At 34.4% G+C, this 25,279-nt stretch overlaps 2 protein-coding genes and 2 pseudogenes across 4 annotated transcripts; all 4 read right to left on the bottom strand.

The window, feature by feature from the left end:
• Positions 1-1,342: 1,342 nt before the first annotated feature.
• LOC147284436 (triacylglycerol lipase OBL1-like) lies at positions 1,343-4,433 on the bottom strand. The gene is made up of 5 exons (XM_086244639.1): positions 3,935-4,433; positions 2,974-3,167; positions 2,785-2,818; positions 1,981-2,609; positions 1,343-1,749 (listed from the first exon to the last, which is right to left on the bottom strand). Exons 1-5 carry the CDS (start codon positions 4,239-4,241, stop codon positions 1,435-1,437), a joined length of 1,479 nt encoding a protein of 492 aa, XP_086100765.1. The 5' UTR covers positions 4,242-4,433; the 3' UTR covers positions 1,343-1,434.
• A 3,572-nt stretch (positions 4,434-8,005) lies between these two features.
• Positions 8,006-13,135, bottom strand: LOC147284435 (triacylglycerol lipase OBL1-like; annotated as a pseudogene).
• A 1,221-nt stretch (positions 13,136-14,356) lies between these two features.
• On the bottom strand, positions 14,357-16,616 carry LOC147284434 (triacylglycerol lipase OBL1-like). Of its 3 annotated transcripts, none has more exons than XM_086245026.1 (5): positions 16,230-16,616; positions 15,824-16,020; positions 15,679-15,712; positions 14,949-15,553; positions 14,357-14,806 (listed from the first exon to the last, which is right to left on the bottom strand). In XM_086245026.1, exons 1-5 carry the CDS (start codon positions 16,546-16,548, stop codon positions 14,573-14,575), a joined length of 1,389 nt encoding a protein of 462 aa, XP_086101152.1. In that variant the 5' UTR covers positions 16,549-16,616; the 3' UTR covers positions 14,357-14,572. The 3 variants fall into 3 exon arrangements, with proteins under 3 accessions (XP_086101152.1, XP_086101153.1, XP_086101154.1); XM_086245027.1 differs by having other exon boundaries at positions 16,239-16,616; XM_086245028.1 differs by having other exon boundaries at positions 15,824-15,972; positions 16,239-16,616.
• A 7,574-nt stretch (positions 16,617-24,190) lies between these two features.
• LOC147284433 (uncharacterized) lies at positions 24,191-25,012 on the bottom strand (annotated as a pseudogene).
• Positions 25,013-25,279: the final 267 nt, after the last annotated feature.

Genomic DNA, 25,279 nt, shown 5'->3' with positions numbered 1-25,279 from the left:
GAGAGAGAGAGAGAGAGAGAGAGAGAGAGAGAGAGAGAGAGAGAGAGAGAGAGAGAGAGAGAGAGAGAGAGATAATAATATTATTAATACGTACAAATAAAAAAGTAGAGGATTAATTGTAAAGTATAACATTGTTCAAATTGAAACTAATGGAACTAGCAAACAAAGAAAAAAATGGAATTAAATTGACCAATATCATGAAGAAAAAAAAACTAAATTGACCAAATTGGAAAGTAAAGGATCAAAATTGTTCAAATGAAGACTTTTACACTATAAATGCTACAGATTAGATCAATTGTTCGATCCTTAATTTTGATGTAAAAGGAAAAATGATTTAGACTATAGTCTTAATTACTATTTTTCTGATTTTTTTATTTTTAAAAAAAAAGTTGAAAGGGTAGTATAAGAGTACTTTTGTTACAAAATCTGAATTATATATGACCTTCTCTTCCCTAATTATCGTTGCTTAAGTTTTGGTGCATATGAAGATCGATTACTTCCCCTTTATTTCTTTATCAAGTTTAGATTCTATATGTTAATTACTTCCCCAGTTCCCCCTTCTTTCTTTTAATATTTCAGATTTGTATTTTAAAGATGTATATATCTTTGACAAAAGTAGATAAGCAAATTGCGATTTACTTTAGGGAGATTTGTTTTGGTACATTTTGAGAGAGTTTGTTGACTCAGCTTTCGCCAGCTTCCACTTATCAACTTTCGTCAGCTTAATTCTATGGTTCCAATCATATATGTAGTCTTGAACTTGATCATGAAGGTTGTGGTAATCTTTTTTTTTTTTTTTTAAGTAAAAGGTTGTGGTAATCTGATATAAATAATTAAATCAATTCCTTAAGTTTTCCCAGGCCAAAAAAAAATTCTTAAGTTTTAATTAACCATGCGGTCCATGCCCTTTGGTATTCGAAAGGTAAGTGTGGTTGGTGCTGCGTAAAAGTACTTTTCTAATGACTACTCAAGTACTCATTAGAAAAGTATAATTTTCACCTTTGGGCATACAAACAAACATTATATAATTGCGTTTTATTCACGCTGGAGTACTGGACATGGGTCCATGTGATGGGATATATCGAGCTCATTATGCTATTAATTAAAGTTAATTGGTTTCTTGACTTGACCATGAGAACATGCATGTTTAATGGATTTTTTTAAACAAAGTTTTATAGAAGAAAAAAAAAAAACAAAACAGAAGTTCTAATTTCTAAATCACTGAAATCAATTGTAGAGTAAAGACTGTGTTTGGAAACTTAATTATTGGTATAGTTTGGTACTAAACTTGTGCGAATTCGAAGGCAAGGATTGAATGATTAGACAAACATATAAACTTGGCAATATATATTTTGAATAAATGAATTTAAATATAATTCTTAATAAAAATCACACTTACACATACACTACTACTTCAGGGACTTGAAATTACAATTAATTTAAATCCTGCTTAGAATCGTAGGCAAGATAATATGATGCATTTTGGTTTTGGCGATGATTGTATTGGAGGAAGACTTCGGAGGACCCCAATCTGGTGGCATTGACATAATCTTGGGGACAATGTGCTGCTGCCCCTGGCATTGCCAAACCAATTAGCCTAAACACTCTGAAGAAGTACCCTTCTACGTAGTCCGGTCCCTTCCTACTTGGAAGGGTGAAACTCCTCATCAGCTCATAAGCAGCATTCATCATCATGGGTATTGCCACCTCTGGGGAGAAGTAATTTTTGTTTGGTTCTTCCGGAACAACCTACATTCACAATTAAAGAGCATAAGGAGCATGTTTCAGATACTCAAGAATACTACTACTACAAGAATCACATTTTCAAATTAATTACATGATGTAGCAGTTGATATGTCAGTTAATAATTGACTATAAAATAATATGTACTAATAAATACGCATCAATTGTTATATTATGTAGTCAGCTAATCCGCAAAATTTGATAAAAGGGAATATATATCTAGCAATGCTTAATTACCTTCACTTCATAGTCCCTATTATAGTAGAGGCAGGTCCCAAAGTGCTTGAACATCAGGGCCTTGTCATCATAGGGCAACCTGGGCACCATATCATAACTGTAAACAAACCTAAAATACTTAATATTATGCTCTTTCATTTGGTTTTCCATGTACTGCCCAAAATCCCTATCTCCAACCCTAGGCTGCCCAAATGTATAAACTCCCTCCAACCTCTCCAACAACAGCTCTGAATCCTTATCCTTGTGAAATGTTAAGACTGCTGGAAAGAGAATTGCTAGTGCCCCTCCTAAACTGTGCCCCGTTATTATATATTTTGCTTTATCATTTTCAAGCATATGTTTTTTTAGAATATCCCTAATGGCATAGTAAGCTAAGGCAGGGCGGCTGTCGTCTTGTTTGATTTTCTCTGGCTCTGGGAAACCAACATTCTTCTGTAAACCTAGAGCTTTCATGAAGCCACCATGGATCCTTCCAGCCCCTTCAAGCTCGTACCAAGAGATATCAAAGTCAGAGATCCATGCATCCGCATCAAAGGGCTCAGTACCTCTAAAGGCCACAACAATGGTGTCATAGTCACCACTTCTGTCTCGAAACATACAGGCTTGTGTTGTGGCTTTTCCTTGATAATCTGCCAAACAATATTAATTAATCAGTTAGTTTTTATTCTACTAATTCATCATATATATAATACATAAATGTTAATTGCTCAAATAGCTAGTTTGAACCATATATAATCGAATGAATTTTAGTTTAATAATTATGTGAGACTATCTGATAAGAGATCGATTGAACTTTATTCTTACCATTCCAAAAGTCATAAGATCCCAAAAATTTCATCTGTCAAAAAAGGGAGAAAAAGACAAAAAAAGGAAAGGCAGGCATGAGTTTTTCAATTAATTCTAGTGTTAATTAATTATTACACAAATTACAATTTATTGAAGTAAATTAAATAATGGAGGTAAAAAATAAAAATCATGTAAAAATTGTGATACCTTCCAGTGATCCTGGACAATAGTCTCAATGTAGGTATTGTTCTCATATGATATCTTAGAGGCCATCATACTGAGTGCTGCATTATAATTTCCATCTCCACGTTTGATGTTTTTGTCCAGCTCTACTCGCTTGTCCAAATTTCCAATAAACGACAAGAACGTTCTTGAGCTTTTATCCGGTAGCACAACCTTACCTGTGATCGAGCACAATCATTAATTAATCTTCATTAATTTAGTACTCTAACACAAATTAATTATATTAATTTTCGGTATTAATTGTTTATTAATTAACATCATGGTTCGAAGAAGAATTGACAGCAAAAACAAAAGGAAAAAAACAGTTCATCCTAACTACTGCAATAACTTTTTTATTTTTTGTTCTCAACTACTGCGCAATGGTTCTTCCTTGTGATCCATGCATAGTATTTGTTTAATAAATCATGCCAATTTGCCCTGCGTGGACAAATATTATAATTATATAGTACACACCAACTTTATATCTAGTAATTAATCTATCTCATCTTTCTATACTTCCAAAATATTAATAAAATTAATTAAAGAAATAATACTACTACCCCACACTCTCTCTTGTTAACTTTTGGAAATACCAACTATGTCCCTGGAGGCAGCCCCGCCATCCAGCCGTGGCGTTGTTGGTAGCTCCATCTAAAAGTGCTGCCATGAATGGCAAGGCCACCGTTGGCCATGGCAATTTTCATTTAAAGTAAACAGAAAAGTTACATTAAAGGTGTTTTAAGAATATTGAAAATTGCTATAAAACAAATATTTTTGTAGCAAAAGTGAGTATTTTGGGAGACAGCTGAATGAAAAAGCAGCATGCAACTGTCCCGAGTGAGTGGTGAGAGAATACTAATTAATCATGTCAATAAATTTAACAATAAAAAAGTACAATTGCAAGAATTCAGGAAAAGGATTAATAAGCAGATTAATCAAGTATTACCTCGCAAAATATTTCGCAGCAGTCCGACCAAGTCGCCGCCATTGCTGGGGACAAGGTTCAAGCACATCTCGATGGCCCAGCCAACAGTTGACATTGGTTTTGCCACAAATTGCAGCAACTTCTGGACCACAATGGAAAGAAATATGAGCCACCTGCGCTCAGGGTCATCCTCTGTGACCTCAGAAGAGTCAACGAACCTCCTCCTCTCCAAGTTATTAGAAAACAAGAGGTGAAGGAGATCAAAGAAGCCCAAGTCCTTGGGATCCAATAGCATATAATTGCTGGAGAAACCTTTGTCACAAGCCATGATGGCAAATCAGAAGATCAATTAAGATGATCCAAATATAAGTGGTTGATCGATCGAGTACGTCTATTTGCTTATGCTCTCAACCACGTTACAAGTAGTCTATATATATAGTTGAGATATACCAAATAATTAAATATTGGAGCTAGGTAGCATGCTTTTTCTGATCAGCTATGGTGGCTATAGAGATCGATGATCAAATGGCCAAGTCTGGTCTTGGACTTTCTTTGACGCGTTCACAGGTGATCAGAAAAAGGTTATTATATATCGATCTATCATATTAAAGTGAGGGATCTATCCTTTAATTTGTCGGGTTCGAATTCCACAAATTGGAATAACTCACAAGTCACAAGTCAATATGTATAGGATAGTGGACTTGTATATGTAATTGTATATTAGTCCCAAATTTTCTAAAGCGTGCACGCAACACGAGTGCAACTAGTAAAATTGGGTTATTGGATACAAACTTACTAGAGGCTTCGACGAAAGGGCGTAACTAAAAAAAAGAAGAATAATAAATTAGATATCTTGTACTACTTATCATGTGAAAAATATGCGCTTTACTGATCTTATCATTTGGCCATGTGCCAGAACAAAAATATATGTTTTTTGGCCCACGTGACATATTCTAGCCAACATGATTTATTTTACCTACAATGAAAGTTCCCAAGTGGCCGGCCAAAGTATATTAAGATAAAACTATTTAAACCACATTTTTAATCACATTCACTAATAAAGATTGATCCACGTACTTACATATGTGAGGTCCACCTCTATTGACGATATGCTCCTAAATTGTGACCCCTATAACATTGCATAATGATTTATGTAATATGTGAACCTTAATTACCAGCCATATAATTAAGTTGGTAAAAAAATTCCAGTTCATTACTTGTATGAGTTTGTGAACGGAATTATGAGGTGCATACTTTCCCTTCAAATCGAGTACCTATTATAGACTTATAGTATAGGCACGTCCCAAATGCTTGAACATCAAGGCCTTGTCATCATAAGGCAACCTAGGCACCATGTCATTACCATAAACAAACCTTAAATATCGAACACCATGATCTACCAATTGTTTCTTCATAAACTCTTTGAACTTCTCATCTAGATCTCTCCCCTCGGTTGCCAAAACCCCTTGCAAACTTGAAACTTCTCCAAACAACGTACAGTTAATTAGTTTAATAATTTTATTGTGACTGTTTTGTCTTGATCTGAAATTGAATTTCAATGTTCAATTACTATATATACACACGTTATGATTTATATATAGCTGCTAATTAATGTACGTGGGATTTAAATATTTAATTTATTGTATTGATCTTTATATATTTTGCCGTTTGTTTGTTTCAAAACTTCACCATGTGTTTAGTGCTTGTAACGTACGTTGGGTTGCCAGCCTTGCATTTAACCTCTTGTTGGAAACTTTCAGCAATGTTAATATCACAACTTCCTTAATTATATGATTTTAATGGTCAGTTTCAAACATTTTCAAATTTTATTGATAAACCAACGTTCTAATTTCAAGCTTCTATTCCAATGTAAACCGATTAATTGTGATTGTGGCAAATATAGATGACTTCCCAATCGTTTTTACTTTTTATCCTCTCTTTTAAAAATTCTTTTGAGCTCGATCTTCAATTTTTTATTTTTTTCAACTTTCTTTACTTTTGAGTCTCATCAATATTCTCTATAATCCCAGGAAAATTCAAGTTATTCATCAATCCAAGTATTGTGAATGTACACTTATGAGGATAAGATTGTTGTATCATGTAGGGTAGAAAGCCATAACCTGCTACACTGAGTTACCAACTTCGAGAGCTGAAACTACTCTTAAGGACAGTGATTAAACGCCTCAACGAGCCTAAAGTTCTTTTCAAAGCGAACATCCACACCACTCTCAACAATTTGATTCAGGTCACGAATTAATAACTTTCAAGGGTTTGTTTCAAAACACATTTTTGGTATTTAAATTTGGACTTGTATCCTAATGTGATACTTAAATTTTTATTTGTCGATCTCAATTAAGTATCAAAATTTTTATTTTGTATCAAATAGGAACCTATTACAATTTTCTGTTAGCTTATTAATTAACAAAAGCTAAGGATAAAAATGTCCATTCAAATCAAATTACAAAGAAAAAAAAATACTCCCAAACTCCCCACTGGGCCCGTTGCAAACCGATCACCCACCCCCACATGTACGATTCCGACACTGGCAGCTCCTCCCTGTCTCCCGACACCGGCGCCACCTCCTCCCTTGTCAGCCCTCTCTCTCTCTCTCTCTCTCTCTCTCTCTCTCTCTCTCTCTCTCTCTCTCTCTGTGATTGCATCATATTTGATCATGGCCGGTATTATGGCTTTCGCTTTTTGTATGGTATTTGACCAATACATCTTACTGATATGATGAGCTAGCCATAACAAATTCTTGAATCGAGTATTGCATCTTATTGATATATTCTTGAATCTAGGATTATGAATTCATGATGAAAATGAAATTCTCACTTTTTAAAATTTTATCAAACAATTATTATCTCAAGCCAAAAAATTGACCTTGCAAATAGAAATATAGCATCATTACAGACTAAAATATTCCGGAATTAGGGTTGTGGACAATGGAGGAGGTGGCGCCGGCATCGGGGGAGGCAGAGGCTGCCAACGCTGGAATTGAGTAGGAGTGTGTGCCTGAAATTGGGGGTGGGGAGTTTGGGTATTCAAGAGTTTTTTGTCTTCTAATTTTTTAGTTTTTTGGTTCTAATTTGAATTGCATTGACATCCTTACCCTTTGTTTTTGTTAATAAACTAAAAGAAAATTATAATTGATACTTATTGGATATAAAATAGAACTTTAGTTACTAAATTGAGACAAATAAAAATTTAGGTATCAATAGATACATGTTGTTCCGTTTGAAAACCATACATTCTTACTCTGTCTATGGTATGTTTTTGAATTTAATTTAATCTTTGTCATATGTGTTGATAGGAGGGAGTTCATTAATTTGATATGTCAGAGAGTGCAATTGTGACTTATTACAATGTCACATTTCAATCTCCCCTTTCGTCTGCTTCCACTTAGCAGTCACAAGGACTTTTCGGAGAAGGAATGAAGGAAACTCCCAATAAAATAATATAGACACTTGGTTCCAACCGCAGATAGTTAGTGTGCACAATATGTGGTCATTTTGGGTTTGGTTGCTGTGGGCCTGTGGCGTACATGGCAGTGCAACAATTTGCCAAAAAACAAAAAGGTATCGATTTCACTTTGGGCAATGGGTCCTGTGGTGGGAGCCAATGCTATTAACTAAAGTTGGTTTCTTGACTTGACCATGAGAGGATAAAAGCACCACACTAGCTAGAAATGAAACTCTTTTTGGTCCAGAAAAAATAAATGATATAGAAAAAGAGAACGTGATAATTAAGCAACAAATCAACAGAGAATTCGAATCCCATCACTGAACCTATACGCGTTTGACAATCAATTGGTAGATTAAACGCTCGACTGTGTGCGGTAACTTATGTGGTACTAAACTTGTGGAAACTCAAAGTAAGTGATTGAATGATCAGAGGAACACATAAACTTGATTACAATTTAAAACCCCTGTCATAATTATATATAGGCAGGTATTAATTTTGTACATGCATATATTTTGGTTTCATTGACGATTCTTGTATTGAAGAAAGACATCGGAGGACCCCAATCTGGTGGCATTAACATAATCTTGGGGACAATGTGCTGCTGCCCCTGGCATTGCCAAACCAATTAGCCTAAACACTCTGAAGAAGTACGTACCCTTCTACGTAGTCCGGTCCCTTCCTACTTGGAAGGGTGAAACTCCTCATCAGCTCATAAGCAGCATTCATCATCATGGGTATTGCCACCTTTGGGGAGAAGTAATTCTTGTTTGGTTCTTCCGCAACAACCTATACATTCACAATTAAAGAGCATAAGAAACATGTTTCAGATAGTCAAGAGTACTACTACAAAAACCATATTTTCAAATTAATTACATGATGTAGCAGTTGATATGTCAGTTAATAGTTGACCATAATAATATGTACTAATACGTACACATCAATTATTATATTATGTAGTCAGCTAATCCGCAAAGTTTGATAAAAAGGAATATATATTTAGCAGTGCTTAATTACCTTCACTTCATAGTCCCTATTATAGTAGAGGCAGGTCCCAAAGTGCTTGAACATCAGGGCCTTGTCATCATAGGGCAACCTGGGCACCATATCATAACTGTAAACAAACCTAAAATACTTAATATTATGCTCTATCATTTATTACACAAATTAAAATGGATGGAAACAATATTTATTAATGGAGCTAAAGATTTAAGTGATATATACCTTCCAGTGATCCTGGAAAATAGTCTCAATGTAGGTATTGTTCTCATATGATATCTTAGAGGCCATCATACTGAGTGCTGCATTATAATTTCCATCTCCACGTTTGATGTTTTTGTCCAGCTCTACTCGCTTGTCCAAATTTCCAATAAACGACAAGAACGTTCTTGAGCTTTTATCCGGTAGCACAACCTTACCTGTGATCGAGCACAATCATTAATTGTACAATTAATTAATCTTCATAAATTTAGTACTCTTAACACAAATTAATTATATTAATTTTCGGTATTAATTGTTTATTAATTAACATCATGGTTCGAAGAAGAATTGACAGCAAAAACAAAAGGGAAAACAACAGTTCATCCTAACTACTGCAATTATTTGGTTCCTCCATGTGATCCATGCATGCATAGTATTTATTTAATAATCATGCATGCCAATTTGTCCTGCGTGGACCAATACTATAATTATATATTGTAGAGAATTATACACCAACTATCTATTAATTAATATGTCTTATCTTTCCACACTTCCAAAACAAATAAAATTAAAGATTTTTTTTCTTGTTTACTGAGAAAAATTAAAGATACTGTCCTTCACTCTCTGTCTTCCTAACTTTCAGAAATACCAACTAAGTCCCTTGAGGCATAGCGGCGGTGTTGCTGCCTAGCTGGCTCGCTCCATCTAAAAGTGCTGCCATATATAAATGGCAGCCCCGCCGGCCTTAGCAATTTTCATTCATATATAGTTGACAGAAAAATATTGGCAAGTGCGCGCGATTAATAAAACAAGTAATTTTTAAAAATTTGGCAAAAGAAATGAGTATTTTAGAAAGAGATAATATTATAGAGCCACTTTTTTTTTTTTATGTACGGAAAGAGCAGCATGCAACTGTACTAATTAGCGGGGAGATCGAGAATACTAATGAATCAATTAATTATGTCAGTAATTTAACAATAAAGAAAGTAGAATTGCAGGAATACATGAGAAGGATTAATAATTAAGCAAATTAAATTGTATAATTACCTCGAAAAAGATTTTGCAGCAGTCCGAACAAGTCGCCGCCATTGCTGGGAACAAGGTTCAAGCACATCTCGATGGCCCAGCTGCCAACAGTTGACATTGGCTTTGCCACAAACACTACAACATTATCTAGCAAAGACAACCAATTTTTTTTTTAGGAATAGATGTAACTGATATTGTTGTTAATTTGTATTGCCCATTGCCACCCTGTAGTCACCATAGAGCATGTTGGAGGTTGGTGTTGGGGTGACAAGGGAGCTAAGGCCACCCACATATAGGAATGGTGGAAGCTTCTGCCAAAACCTGCTATGACAGTCTGCAAGAATGCTCCTCACCAATGTTGCAGTTAGTGGTTTCAATTTTTTACCATATCTAATGAGGTTGCTATATTGGTGGATGATTGATATTATTAAATAATGATATGTCATAAATTCTTCTACTATCTTGTTAACAGTGGGTTAAGTAGCTCAGTAATTCCAACAGTAACTTGCTGCATTCCCACCTTCTTAGTATTAGTTTCTGATTTGGTTTCAGTAATGAAATGTCGTCCACCATGCAAAAAAAAAAAAAAAAGCTTACTAATTAATAGTAATGAATTTTCATGTAACCTCAAAGGAACACTACTAATTAATAAACTGCTCATAAAATCTGAAAACACATACTTAAACCGAATGTAACTTGCATTACACATATATATCAGTTGAAGCCTAAATTACAAATCATTCTATCAGTTTCCTTCAACATTCTTACAACTAGAAACATCTAAAACAATTAAACTTGGTCAAGCAACAGCTCCAAACCCGCTACAAAATACGTAGATATATACCCTGCCAGTTTTCAAAAAAATATGACCAAGCTTTCACCATCAATATCATCCCCTTCAAGATCTCCTTTCACGAACTGAAGATCCTTCAATACCATCAATCTCACAGAACTACAAAATGAAATTTCTTTAATTGTACCACCAAAATAAATATATAAATGCCCCGATAATTATCAAGAGTGTACCTTAAACATGAAACTTTATCCTCTTGATTTGTTGCTGCTACAGTAGTAACTCCCTCTGCTTCAAGAACACCATTTACAAGTCATATAGTGCATATTTGTTAAATTTACTAATAAACAAACTTTTTTGTTGTACTTATATAGAATTAACCAACAACAATACTTAGCCATTGTGCATCATCTAAAATCTACACAAATATATACACCAATATATAAACCATGCAATGTTGAATGTTCCATATTGATGTAAGACAAGAAGTAGATTCGAAACTTGAGGACCGAACCTCTCCCTAGAAGACCGACCTTCAGAAACTCACAATTGAAGCCATGAAGCTGAGGACCGAACCTCCATGAAGCTGAGGATCAGACCTCCTCCTTGAGGTCCGAACTTTAGGAAGCCTCCATAAAGCTGAGGTCCGGACCTCCAGGAAGCCTCCATGAAGCTGAGGACCGGACCTCCAGAACCTCCAGCAGCTCCCAGCTTCACCATGAAGACTGGACCTTTCCCACCAAAATCTAATATTTCATATTCCTTTTATTTTTAAGTCTCAGAATTTACAAAGAAATTAAGTGTTTGTTTATAGCCACAAAATCATAAGGAAATTTATAAAAAATAAATAAATATAAACATATCTAAAAAAATGAAAAAAAAAAAAAAAAAAAAAAAAAGATTCACAACAAATATAAACAGATCAACTCTCAAACTCTTGTTCATAAGAAAGAAGCTCGCTTTTTATTGTCCACAACATGACTCAAACTCAGTTCAACTAGGATTGAGGTCTCTTAGAAATTAGGGATCTTGGATATGGTAGAAATTAGGGTTAACTCACCAGAAATTCTTCATATCCTTCTTCGGGTGGTCCCGAGGATGTTCTTAAGATGATGATGATGGCAACAGTAGAAACGACTTTGAAGATAGAAATTCTTCAAAGCTCTAAATCTGAAAGGAAACAATGAAACATAATAGTTACAACCTAAATCTTCCTCTAAACACCAAATCTACAAATTGTAATAATTTTCAAAATCCCGAAAACCTAGAAGAAAATTTCATGATTTGAGAGAGGAAGAGATAAAATGTTTATTTACTCGTGCGTGTCCTCTAAGTTGTATCCATGGAGAATGCAGGAGAAAAGATCTTGGGACATAGCAGTGAGAAGGTGTGAATCCAAGTTTCCATTGGCTTGTTGAGCAATCAAAAGGCAAGGATAGAGAAAAGAGGAAGAGATTAGTTGATTGAGGTCCATGTCGCCGGTGTTGGCAGCTGGACGGCGAAAAGAAGGCTGAAGAGATCTCACAGCAGAGGAAAGAGAAGAGAGAGAAAGAGAAGGGGTGTGCGGCTGCTTTAGGACTAAAATGAGAAGAAAAATGTTGAAGTTAGGTCTTTATAAACAAACCCTATCTAACGAATTTACTAAATTGCCCTTTAGAAGCCACATGACACACACTTATAGGCTATAGACTAACTAGAAGAACTAATAACCACAATCACTGAAAATACAGACACGTGTACAATTCAGCACAGCCATGAAGCAGAGAACCAGACCTCCACCTTGAGGACCTAACCTCCAGGAAGCCAACATGAAGCTGAGGACCGAACCTCCACCTTGAGGTTCGGACCTCTAGAACCCCTAGCAATCAGCACATTTTCTGAAAAGCATATTCTCTCCATCTACACAACAAATGGAAGGTGCTTCCTCATTCACGCATAGCCCAAGCACAAAGAGGAACCACAATTTTTGAAAAAACCCAAGTCCAGGTGCCACAAACATGAATAACGGTAACCATAAAAGCAAAAAAACCCATGAATTTTCCCCACCTATGCGCAACAACAGTGGAAGGATTGAACCCCAGTTATTTGGCAATAAACAACCCAAAGGGAACCCACTTTCCGATGGTGACTGGAGGATGAGCAACCCCTTAATTTGGGGATTTGAACCGATCGGCACTTTCTGGCGTGAGTGTTGACATCCACCGATGCTGGATCCCGTTTAGTTTGGGGGTGAGAAGAAAAAGATGCTGCCACTATATAGGGAAACCCAGTAATGGTTTAGCCACTAGGAGCAACCAGACAAAAAATTAAACTCCTTTTTTTAGTTTAAATTAACTAAACCCCTTTTTTAGTTTAAATTACTAAGGTGCCACAATTTAATCAACTAATCAGAATCATTAATTGAATATGCAATTACTGTTCATGTCAGACTTAATAATGTAATTACTAATAATTAACATTAGCGACTAGCCACATTAGCAATTGGCACCCCCCTAACTTTGGTGGAAATCATTGGAGGCCTTTGGCCAAAATTGTTGTAGTGAAATTGCAGTAACTTTTGGACCACAATGGAAAGAAATATGAGCCACCTGCACTCAGGGTCATCCTCGGTGTCCTCAGAAGAGTCAACAAACCTCCTCCTCTCCAAGTTATTGGAAAACAAGAGGTGAAGGAGATCAAAGAAGCCCAAGTCCTTGGGATCCAATAGCATGTAATTTTCTGGAGAAAGCTTTGTCACAAGCCATGATGGCAAATGAGAAGATCAAGATGATCAAAATATATCTTAATTAATTAGACTGCCTGCTAATTAGTGATTGATGAGTTAATTAGCAGTACGTGCTCTATATATATGCATGAGACCAAATAATTGGAGCTAGCTAGGTAGTATGCTATTTTTGATCAGCTGTGGTGGCTATAGAGAGATTATCAAATGGCCAAGTCTGGTGTTGGACTTTCTTTGACGCGTTCACCTACAGTTAACAAAGAATAATTCTTTGGCCAAACAAAAAAAAAACAAAAAAACAAAAAATAATTCATAAAGTAAACTTTTCTTTTTGGGTCAATATGTACAGTTGACTTGATAATAAACCCCACATGAGAAACTTTTTTTGTTAGTGTATAGAATTTTCTAAAAGGTACATGCAACGCTAGTGCAACTTGTGGAATTAGGTAAATGGGTACAAACTTACCAAAAGAGGCTTCGAGGAAACCGATACTGTCAATTGTAGCCAATGATTGTACTTTCCTCCTATAGTAATTTTATAGATATTGTCAACTGTAATTTTAACCCACATTACACACATATTCTCTAGCCAATTGACCAAGGTAGACTAATGAGGGCAAATAACGTGAAATTACATATATAAATATCTTGTTAAAATAAATGACATTTAAAGTGAATTCAGGTTTAAATAAATAACCTACTAACATCACATCATTTGACAAATAAAATTTGGTAAAGAAATTATGTGAGTAGAACAATACTCTAAAATTGTTAATATAATTGACGATAGTGTAGCCAATATGTATCGGCAAATCATCACAAATACTCGTCTCCTCCAAACTTAATCAAAAAGGCTTACATTCGCACATGGCATCTCCTCAAATATGTGCAATAGTGAATCAGTAAATTCTAATATATTCTCAAATCTCATAAGTAATTAATGACATCCTTTTGCCTTGATTTTTATTTTCAATTCGAATATTTAGTGATTTTTTTTTCTTCTGGATAGTTAGAGATAAACGATGCATGTCAATGTGTGAGAGAGTGATTATGAGATCTCAACCATTTCTATATAATATATTGTGTGAGATGTAATGCTGTTCATACTTAATCAAGGTTTTAAACCTAAATCATATTATCAATGCATTTCGAAGAACTTGACCATATATGCTAATGCCCTAAGAAAAAGGAAAGGAAGATCTTGACCATGCTTGATTGATCTTTCAAGATATTTATTAAACACTAAAACATGAACAAAAAGTGAAGCCCGACAATATGGATATGAAGGAGATGGGCCAACACTGCATAAAAGCCCAAATTAACAATACCCCATTTACATAGTTACATACAACGTACGACACCCCTTCATAGACAAATACTAAAACACTAGATTATTATTTTTTGAGTCGGATACTAAATTACTAGATAATGGGGGATTTTTGAAGCTAGCTAGCTAAATTCACAGATACCCCAATCGGGTTGCATTAACATAATCCTGGGGATTGTGAGCTGTAAACCCTGGTCCAATGAGTCCAAATACCCTAATCAATTTGAGTACCCAAGTTTCTTTGTACTCCGGTCCTTTTATGTGTGGAATAATAAAGCTTCTTATAAGCTCCCAAACTGCAGTTAGGTGCTGGAAAATTGCCTCCCTTGGATTAAAGTAATTCTTGTTTGGTGGTTCTTTGAGTATCTGCATGAAATTAATAGACACATAATTAACCCTGCATAAGCGTCACGTTTGATTACCATGCATAAAATTAAATTAATTATCCCCCTTTATAATATACATGTACGTGTGTGCCTGAAGAATTGACATTATATAATGTATATACCTTTTCATGATAGAGGCTATTATAATAATGGCACTTCCCAACGTGCTTGGCCAAAAATATATGATCATCAAAGGGTATCCTAGAGACAAAATCGTTACTGTAAACAATCCTCTGGTAGTGGATATCATGATGCTTCATTTCTTTCTTCATGAACTTCTGAAATTCTTTATCCCCAACCCTCGGTTGCCCGAATGTATAAACCCCTTCCAATTTGTCCAACAACAATGTTTCCTCATGGTATGCCAAAATGGCTGCAAACAAAATCGCCAGTGCCCCGCCCAAGCTGTGACCCGTAACTACGAATTTCGTGTTCTTGCCGTGCAGCACAAGATTCCTCAGACGTTCTCTAAGCGTGTAATAGGCTAATCGGTGATCTGGCTCGAGTTCCTTAGGCCAACCTGCTTTGGTTAAGCCTAGGGCTTTCATAAACCCAGCATGCACTTTTCCCATACGACCGTGCTTGTACCAGGAAATATCAAAGTCGGTACTCCAGTCATCTGCATTGAAGAACTCGGTACCTCTGAAGGCCACCACGATCAAATGATTATTAGGGTCTGTTTGATCACGAAGCAAGTAGGCTTGTGTTGTATTTTTCTTTTGAAATTCTGCCACAGAAATTGGCGGTCATATAAGTACGTACATGTATATTAGTGTTCAAATCAATCAATATACATATATTTATACTTTTAAACAAGAAACTGGTGGTGCATATATGAATATCATTACTTACCATTCCGAAAGTTAAAGAACTCAATCAGTTCCATCTGCACCAAATTACAAAAATATATATTAATTATTATGGTTATATGTAAACTCAATTAATTAAGATTGTCTTTAATTGCATACTTATATATTACAAAATGATCAACTTGTACCTTCCAATGATTTTGGACTGTAGCTTTAATGAAAGCTTCGTTCTCATAGGCTATTTTAGCAGCCATTGCTGAGAGTGCTCTATTGTATCTGATGGGATCAGCTGCCCGGTCTATGGTCGAATCCAACTCCACTCGGGGGTCTGCATGTCCTACAGCAGACATGAAAGTCGCAGATTTTCTATATTCCTTTACCTTATCTGTATATATGTCACTTATCAAATTTAGTCACCTAATGGATGTATTACATTATTTAGTGAATAAAATTTAGTAAACGTACAAATTTAAATTTGAGTGTATCAATCAATTAATACTATGAGTAGTGGTCGATAGAAAGAATGAGATGGAGTTGCATGCATGAGATAATAGCTAGTTAATTAACTAGGTCTAGATTAATTGGGAGGACTACCTACTGTACCTCTGAAAAGATTCTGAAACATCCCAGGCCAGTTTTGCATAGGAGTATTGAGAAGGTTGAGCACCCACTCCAGCCCTAAACCAAAATATCTCATGGGTTTGGCCACCCATAATAAAATCATTTGCAGTAGGAGAGAGAGAACTATGAGGCCTCTATGTTTGAGATTTTGCTCCTCCTCCTTGGAGCAGCAGATCATGGCCTCGTCTTTATTTTCTGCCAGGTAGCCGGACCAAAAGAAGCGTAAGAGCCTGATTGGACCGGCTTTCTCTGGTCGAAGCACCCAAAACTTTTCGGAACCGCAGGAATCCATCGATTAGGAGCAAAGTAAAGAAAGCAATTAAGCAGGCCAATTTGGTGGTGGTGGTGGTGGTGTTCCAAAGTCATGCATGCACACTATTTATAATGCTAGCTAATCAATATATATTGGTGATTTGTTTCTTTTAGATCAACTCAAATTCTTTCCTGGAACAATGCAAAGTAGTGAAAGTTGTATGTCCTACTTTGTTTCTTTTAAGGTCTTATGCTATTCGGGCACACTCACGTTTTTGAATAATAAAGCCTTTGTAGGGTACATGAGCTCAATGTGAGTCACCTTCGTGGAAATATTAATAGAATGTGTTGATTTTGCAAACCCATAAAACATTTGAAAAAAGACCCATCGTAAGACTAAGACCACATCCATTATCCAAGTGGGAAAGATTCAAACTAGGAACATTTTCAAAAGAGAAATGTCAATAGATTAATAGCTTACTGGTCTAACCAAACAACTTAACTATGTAATGTTTTTATCATATCATTTGACAAATAGAATTTGGTAAAGAAATTCTGTGAGTATAACAATATGATATTAATTTGATCTTCCTCTCCTCTATGTCTTTATAATTTTTATATAAATGTTAATTTTCTCTTAATTATTAATTTAAACTCCATGCCAAACGCTGAGCTAGATCAATTAAAAGAAGTAGTTCAAGTAGGGTTTTTTTTTTTTTTTTTTTCTGTTATACAATATATTGGTGATTTTGTTTCTTTAAGATCAACTCAAATTGAATCGTCAATGCAGAATAGTGAACTTTGTCTGTCCTACTAATTTTTAGGTGACCTCTTGATTTTTGAGTCTTGTGCTATTTGGACACACTCACCTTTTAAATAATAAAGCCTTTGTAGGCTCCATGAGAGAAATGTGAGTCACCTTCGTGGAAATATTAATAGAATTGGTTTGCCAAACCCCTTAAATATTAAAAAAAAGACCCATAATGAGGTTAAAATCATATTCAATATACAAGTGAAACTCAAACTCAAAATCTCTTTATAATTATGAAAATAAATATTACTAGACTAAGAATTTATTAATTTAAACAAACAACTTAATTATATAATATTAAGTAAATTACTCTAAAGTTCATTGTACAGCTGTTAATAATAAACAAACCCACTTAAAATGTTGCAATGATAAATAGGTCTATTTTGTACAAATAAAGCACGTTATATTTGCTTCTTTGTATGAGAGCTTGGTGGGTTTTTAAATAAAAAATAAAAAATTTGGAAAATTGTCATTGTCCCACAGTAGCAATTATGGAATTCAAATAGTTATTATCGCACACTGGCAATTAGTAATAGTATAACACATGTGTTTAATACAATTTAAATAGTTATTGTTGCACAGTGGCAATTATTGCCCTTGTCTGATAATGAAAATTGTCGACCGTTCGATGAAAGGTACCCAGTGCTTGGTGAAGATGCCGAGCGCTCGGCTCATTAAAGTGGACCGGCATGTCACTGTGTTTTTTATGTATTTGTAAGTTTAAAAAAAAGACCCATAATAAGGTTAAAATCATATTCAATATGCTAGTGAAACTCAAAATCTCTTTAAAATTATAAAAAGAAATATCACTAGACTAATAATTTATGAATTTAAACAAACAATTTAATTATATAATATTAAGTAAATTATTCTAAAGTCTATTTTACAGCTCTTAATAATAAACAAACTCACCTAAAAGTTACAATAATAAATAGGTCCACTTTGTACAAATAAAGCCCACGTTATATCTGCTCCCGTGTTTTCAGTGTCAAGCGCTCGGTGGGTTTTTTTTTTTTTAACTTGGCAAATTGCTACTGTCCCATAATGGCAATCATGGAATTTAAATAGTTACTATCGCACAGTGGCAATTAGTAACAAAATAACACGATTGTTTTGTGCAATTCAAATAATTAGTGTCGTATAGTGGCAATTGTCGAGCACTCGTACGAGCACTTGATGAATGATACCGAGTGCTCGGTGAAGATGCCGAACGCTCGGCTCAATAAAAGTGGACCGACCTATCATTGTGTTTTTGCAGGTGGGTCGGCCAATCATTGGCTTTTTTCGTTTTGGACTTCTTAAAAAAAAAAAAAAAAAAACCCTATAATATTTGGATCATTTACAGAAAAATCAATATTTAACTAATATTTGAGTCCTTTATTAGTCAAGGTATTTTTTTTTTTTTACCATTAAAAAAATAGAAAATTAGGATTAAATACCAAATATCAATAGCTTTTTAATAAAGCACCAAGACACTAATTTTTTTTAGTTTAGGTACTAACCTAGAGTAAAACATTTTGGATTAGGTCACAAATTAGTTTGTTATACAGTTGTGACTGTCGAACTGTCACAGTTGTGACTATTTAAAATTTATAAAAAATCAAAATTTTTAAAGGTTTCATACTTTTGATTTAGGTTTGGGGGATGAAGTCGTATAATCCAAAAAGTAAATAAAAGTTTAAGCCTTGCAAATATTGAAAAAAATAAATAAATCAATAAAAAAGTTATGACTATTAGACAGTCACAGTTTAATATAACAATATTTTTTAAAATTGGTACTTAAACTGAAATTTTATACCTAAAGTAAAATGACATAAATGTTTTAGTAGTTGAAATGAAAAAACATTATAATTTGGTATCTAAAGTCAATGGACCTTTAAAAAAAAGCACTTGACTATATAATGTTGAGGATATCAATCTCAAATTGATCAAGTAGACCTCTTCATCCACATATTATGCTCTAAGTCACGTGTACATAACACAATATAATTGCTTCACGTTTTTGACTCAGTCTCACCATATATACATATTTGACTCAATCTCACCATATATGCATATATGCTTCACGTATTTGGCTCATTGCGAAATTTTTAATTAAATGCTATTTTTCACGTGTAGGAGCATTTCAAATATATGTACCTTTGAATAATTGAATGCATAGTGACAAGAGACCTAACGACAGAGTATGTCATATGTAGAGAAATGAGAAAAGCGACATCAAGACAGGGAGTAGACGTTATGATGCCCCACGACAGCTAAGTACACTAATATACTATTCCATGATTATTGAGCACCTTCATAATTAGTTTTTGTTTTTTTTTTTTTCAAACAATAAATCACCATTTTTTTATAATTAAAAACTAAACTCATCATATAAAATTTGATTCATATCCTTTCCTACTTCTAAATAATAAAAAAATAAAAATTATAACGTATCCGTTTTTTTTATTAGTTGATATAAAAATTATAGACGAAATCCCTCATAAGGCTTAGATTAATTACATCAGAACACAATTTTGAACCAATATGTTAGTTGAGAGATTGAATGTTGTATACTTTTTTTATTTATTTGGAAGAAATAATGGGTCGAATTTGGATGCACAGACAAAAATTCTACAATCCTTCCAATTAGATATTCTAATCAATATTTGGGCCAAAGAAATAATTGTACTTTAAAAAATATATTTTTTTTTTGCTTTTATCCAAAACCAATATTAAAAAAAAGTAAAGATCAAACAAAGATCGCTTTTTTATTAAACAGGGAACGAAAATTATTATAGTTTATTAAGAGTTTTTTCCTTGAAAGAACAAACTTTATTATCCCAACAGCTGCGAATGTCATATATTTGAAATGTACAATTGTACACATGAGTTTCTGGCAAAAAAAAAAAAAGGAAATGGACTCATGAGTTATGCATTGTTGGGTCCGAAGTAACCAAGATTGATCCTTTTCTTTTGTTTTGTGATTAAAGCATTTAAAGCATAGTGGACACTTCAACTAAAATTTATTAAGATTGGTCCTTTTCTTTAGATTTGTGTGCCATCACTTTTGGAAATAAGCCCACTTCAACTAATAGTCTCAACCCATTTAGTCATGTCAACGGTAAGTGGGCTCATTCGAGTTCAGGGCTGGAAATAAATTTTGAACTTTAACTCTTCCTTCCTAGTTCCTACAGATGAAATCTATCATGGTTTTTAACCAAAAAAAAAGAAATGTATTTCTGGAGCTGCCCTGAATGCTTAATGGAGGCTCGTTATAGACTTCTTGAATTTTCATAGGTGGACCTGAAGGCCTGCCTTTCTGGGTTCAACACATGGGCTTGGGCCTTTTTGCAAGACGCTAACTCATATGGCAGTTCAAACCCAAAAGGCACATAAGTTTTTAAGCACGAAAAAAAATGTTGGTATTGACAATATTGATGATTAAATGTTTATTGGTAGTGACAGAAATATTAATCATTAAAAAATTTAAAAATGTCAATTCAATATCAACAAAATAACAACACCCTTAGAAAAGAGTTGAGAGAAAAACAATAGAAATTTTGAATGAAATTGCAAGAAATGTTTGCTTAATTGATAATCCACCATTTTGATAGAAATTTTATCTCCTACAATAAATTGGTATGGTTTGGGTTGAATACACCATGTGCTGCCAAATACTTAAGTTCTTTGAACCATATACTTCTCGCATACATATGCATTGCAGAAATTCGAGGTTACAGAGTTTTGGTTTTTTTGTTCCTAAACCCAAAATGTTGGAAACATTTCCAACATTAATTCTAAGATAGTTTTTTGTATTAATATAGTGAAACCATCTATAGCTAAAAATATCATATTTAAAACAAACTTTCAACAACAAAAAAAAAAAAAGGAAATTTTCTCACAATGCTTTGTCCTAATAAGTGAACAAAATTGGAGCATCACATCTAACTCAAAACCAATTCACAATAAGAGAAGAGGCCCAAATAAGCATATCCTAGTGTGATTAACCAGAAGTTTTGAGGTCTACAATCTCTAAATTAATCTTGAAATACAGAAATTTTACTATATTAGACTTTTGGTTACATATATGTTACCTAGCAAAAGTATTATAATTAGCTAGCTAGAGACTTCGGTCTAACCCTAAAATCCAAACAACAAAATGAAATTGAATTCTATCTCAAGTAGATTAATTGAATTCTTTTTATCTCAAGCAGATGAATTGAATTGTGGTTTAGAGCGAACCATGCATTCAGATTTCTATCACGATGTTTCTCTTTTCAGGCCTTCATCTGTATGATGAGATCTACTAGTATATCATCCTAATACATCTCACCTTGCATATGGGACATGGGAAGGAATTGTCATCTTCCGACCTAAGAGAGAAAATCAAAGAGAGAGAATTTTGGTTCAAGATATTAGGATATACATGCTCTACCTGCCCCCTTTAAATTTGGTACTATACTCCTGCCAAAATCTAATCCAACCAACCAACCAACAATTTTATTGCCTCCTGCATTGCATATATATATATATATATATATAGTATATACTATATATAAGTAATATATACTTATATATAAAAAATCCCTTGCTGCTCACACGGTCACACCACCTTATCTTCATTTATAGTCGATTCTCCCCATCTTTAGTGCACCTCCAATTTATAAACCAAAGAAAAAAAACCTAATTTTTTGCCAAGTTGTGGAGAATGGACATGTAATGCAGGAAAAACTCCACACCAAAACTTCTTAATCACTCACTTCAACTGCTTAATTACCATGTAAAATTATTTGGAAACATCTCTATAAGTACTCCTATATTTAAAGATAACATTATATATGTTGTTAGTTTAGATACATAGAGGAATGATATCTAACCATATATATGTCATGTTAGGTTTTTTTTACTATAAATTAGGACTTTACATCTAGGTATCATTACATCGAATTAATGATATATTTTGATTCATAATCTAACAACATTACATGTCAAACTATTTGATAAGAAAAAATTAAATACTACATGACTTGGTTATCGTTAGTGTAGTTCATAGAATTTCAATGAGAATAAACAAAGGGTAGCGTTTTAATTTCTTGCCATAAAGTCCTACATATTAAGTTGTCACACATGATTCAATCTATACTCATCCAGATTAATTATCCGACAATATGATATGTCAAACTATCTAATAATAGAAATTTCTTAATATATGAGTATGAGTTTATTTTAGAAGAAGATGATTCCCGGCCCGTAAGAAAAAATGAGTAAATGAGAATATGAAAAATGATATTATGATAGAAGAATGTGTCAGAAAGGATACAATGCACTTGTACGTTTGCAAGGTTGGAATAGCTGATGCATTTCATGGATTTATGAAACGGGGCCTTGGCCACCTTGCCCTCTCTGATAATGAAAGCTTCTTTGGGATGTTGGGAACTTAGTAAGCTATCTCACATGGGTATAATATTTGAAATATTTTTTTCGACGATTTATAATATTTGATATTTAGATCCGGTTTGACCATAATTTTTCTTTTTGAACTTTTTATGCTCACTTTATACACTGTATTTGGATAGATAAGATAAATGGCTGTTAGTGAGGCATGATCCTTGAGACATCAACACTTTCATTATTCGACCCTGCCCTGGGAGGCAACCTACCACCCAACTCTAGTGGAGCAGAGAAATCAATTTTTAGAAAAATCAAAATTCAAAACAAAAGAAAGTGGTTTTCCTCTTTTAATTTCTTTTTGCTTGGGGGGATGTATATATAGTTGAATGATTGGCCATTAATTATTAGTTTGTTACCTTGTTTAGGTTTCATTTATTGGGTCATGTTCTTTTATTAGATACTCTCTATGTTATTTTGATCACAGTGTTAATTTGGAGCACGCGTTTATTCAATAAAAAAATACACATATATTCTATATATATGATTCAAACTTTGTTGACATAATATATATTTTTCAAATTTACCCTCATTTACTATATTGGTATCCCTCAAGTTGGATCAACCACTTTCAGATTTCAAATCAATGGCATGCAAAAATTATAATAAACAGTTCTTCTTTGCCAGAAGATTTATGATGGACTACCTATGAAATAACAATAAATAAAGAAACTATTACCTATAAAGCATTCCTTTAAAGCCTAGTTAGCTTGGATATAAAAAATCTATGTGGGAGTAAATCATGTTGACAGTACTCTATATAACACCTTAAACACCCAGCTATCTGGTGCTCTATCTAAATACTGTTAGTTTACATATGTATATATACTTCCTGATTATACGATTTATAATTAACACTTTCAACGCTATATAACTTCATAAGAAAATTAAACTTACATATATTTGTTGAAAAATCTCTTATATTTAATATATTATATGACTAATACGTGTCCAATAATTCAATAAATATGAGCAATTCATTGTCTACTAAGTTTTTGTTGATACCTCTAGATACATGGATCAACTTGTCCTTCCAAACTGATCGAAGTATCTACACTACTCTAGACCAACAACTCATGTGGTGTCCCCATATGGGCAATGGTGAAAGTCGTAGAGCATATATTGTTCTAGATCCCAATTGTACCATTCATTTTATTATTTTATATTTCTCTTTAAAATAAATATATGCAACTGAATTGAAGTTGTTGGAATATATATGTTTTGGGCATGTAAATAGTGTTTGCATGGATATTTCCAAAGATGCGGAGAACTGCCGTCAAAAGAAACACTTAAATTAATGCAATTTATAGAACCATGCATACATTAGACTTTGTTCTGGAAAATAACATTAAGAATCAACAAGTAACAAAGTACAACCAAGTCATTAATTCTTTACAGGCCCTCAGATCGATCAAGTGCATCACACCGATCGATCGCTCTCTCATCTAAGCATCTACATAGAACCCATCATCAAGTTATGAGAATTAGGCTTCAACAAAGCAGAGTAATTATTCACACTATTACCCAATTGATGATGATGAGTAGTCCCATTGAAACCAACACCAACACCAATTGGTATTCTATCACCCCCACCACCAGCTTTTTCCAAAGTCTGCACTTGTTTCTTCAAGAACTTCACATAATGTATGGCTTCGTCTAACATGGAGGCTGTGTCCATTTTAGTCCCACCGGGGACGAGTCTCTGCAGGATTCGAATCCTCTCGCTTATCCTTTCCCTTCTGTGCCTCGCCGCCACGCTCTGTGGGTCTTTCGAAATCTTCACATTCCTTCTCTTAGGTGGCTTGACTGATTCAGGGTCTATGTGAATGGGCTGCATTGCTGCTATCCTGAAAATCATCTCTCTCATTGCAGCCATGGAGTTTCTCTTCTCATTAGTGCTTTGGAATATTCTTCCTGAACCCACATTGGGTTCTTGGATTGGATTGGCTATGAATGAAACAGAGGAGGTGGGGGCAGAGTTTAGCAATGTGGGTTGTGAAGGGGATGCATTTGGGTTGTGGAATATGGGTGGTACTATTGTTCCAATGTTGCTTGGACCCCAAGTACTCAAGTCTATGTGATCTGGAAATGTGGGAGTGCTGTTGTTGTGGTTGTTGTGGTAATTGGGGTCACTGAACTCTGGAGGCTGCTGCTGCTGCTGCTGCTTTTCCATTTGCATCATCATTGCCATCATGTCCATGTGATAATAATCACCTTCTGCTGATGATGATGAGGATGATGATTTGAGCATGTCAATGTCCATGGCCACTCAGAGTTTCTTACAGAGAGAGAAGCAGTGAGATGGGTAAGTGAGAAAGTGAGAAAAGAGTGGAATTGGGGAAGTGGGAAGTGACTGATGAAGAGCTGAGAGACAGAGGAAACAGAGGTATGGAGGAGCTGAGGGTGTTAGGGTTGTGTATGAGATGTATATGCAGAAGTGCAGGGATAAGGAGATGGAGAAAAGTTGAGAGAAAGTGAATAAAATAGTGAGTGAATGTGAGAATGATTAAATACTGGCAAGCCAAGCTTC

This window comes from Dryas octopetala, chromosome 5, assembly GCF_963921425.1.
Source record: "Dryas octopetala chromosome 5, drDryOcto1.1, whole genome shotgun sequence".
NCBI classification, from domain to species: domain Eukaryota; kingdom Viridiplantae; phylum Streptophyta; class Magnoliopsida; order Rosales; family Rosaceae; genus Dryas; species Dryas octopetala.
This window is presented reverse-complemented; position numbering and strand designations above follow the sequence as displayed.

Bases quoted from the DNA above. Each gene is read 5' to 3' on its own strand.
- LOC147284436 (XM_086244639.1), bottom strand. From the start codon at position 4,241: ATGGCTTGTGACAAAGGTTTCTCCAGCAATTATATGCTATTGGATCCC. The intron at 3,168-3,934 runs GTAATACTTGAT...GCTCGATCACAG, and splicing joins GCTGCGAAATATTTTGCGAG to GTAAGGTTGTGCTACCGGAT. The intron at 1,750-1,980 runs GTAATTAAGCAT...TTGTGAATGTAG, and splicing joins ATAGGGACTATGAAGTGAAG to GTTGTTCCGGAAGAACCAAA.
- LOC147284434 (XM_086245026.1), bottom strand. From the start codon at position 16,548: ATGGATTCCTGCGGTTCCGAAAAGTTTTGGGTGCTTCGACCAGAGAAA. The intron at 15,554-15,678 runs GTAAGTAATGAT...TTTCTGTGGCAG, and splicing joins GTTCTTTAACTTTCGGAATG to AATTTCAAAAGAAAAATACA. The intron at 14,807-14,948 runs GTATATACATTA...AATTTCATGCAG, and splicing joins ATAGCCTCTATCATGAAAAG to ATACTCAAAGAACCACCAAA.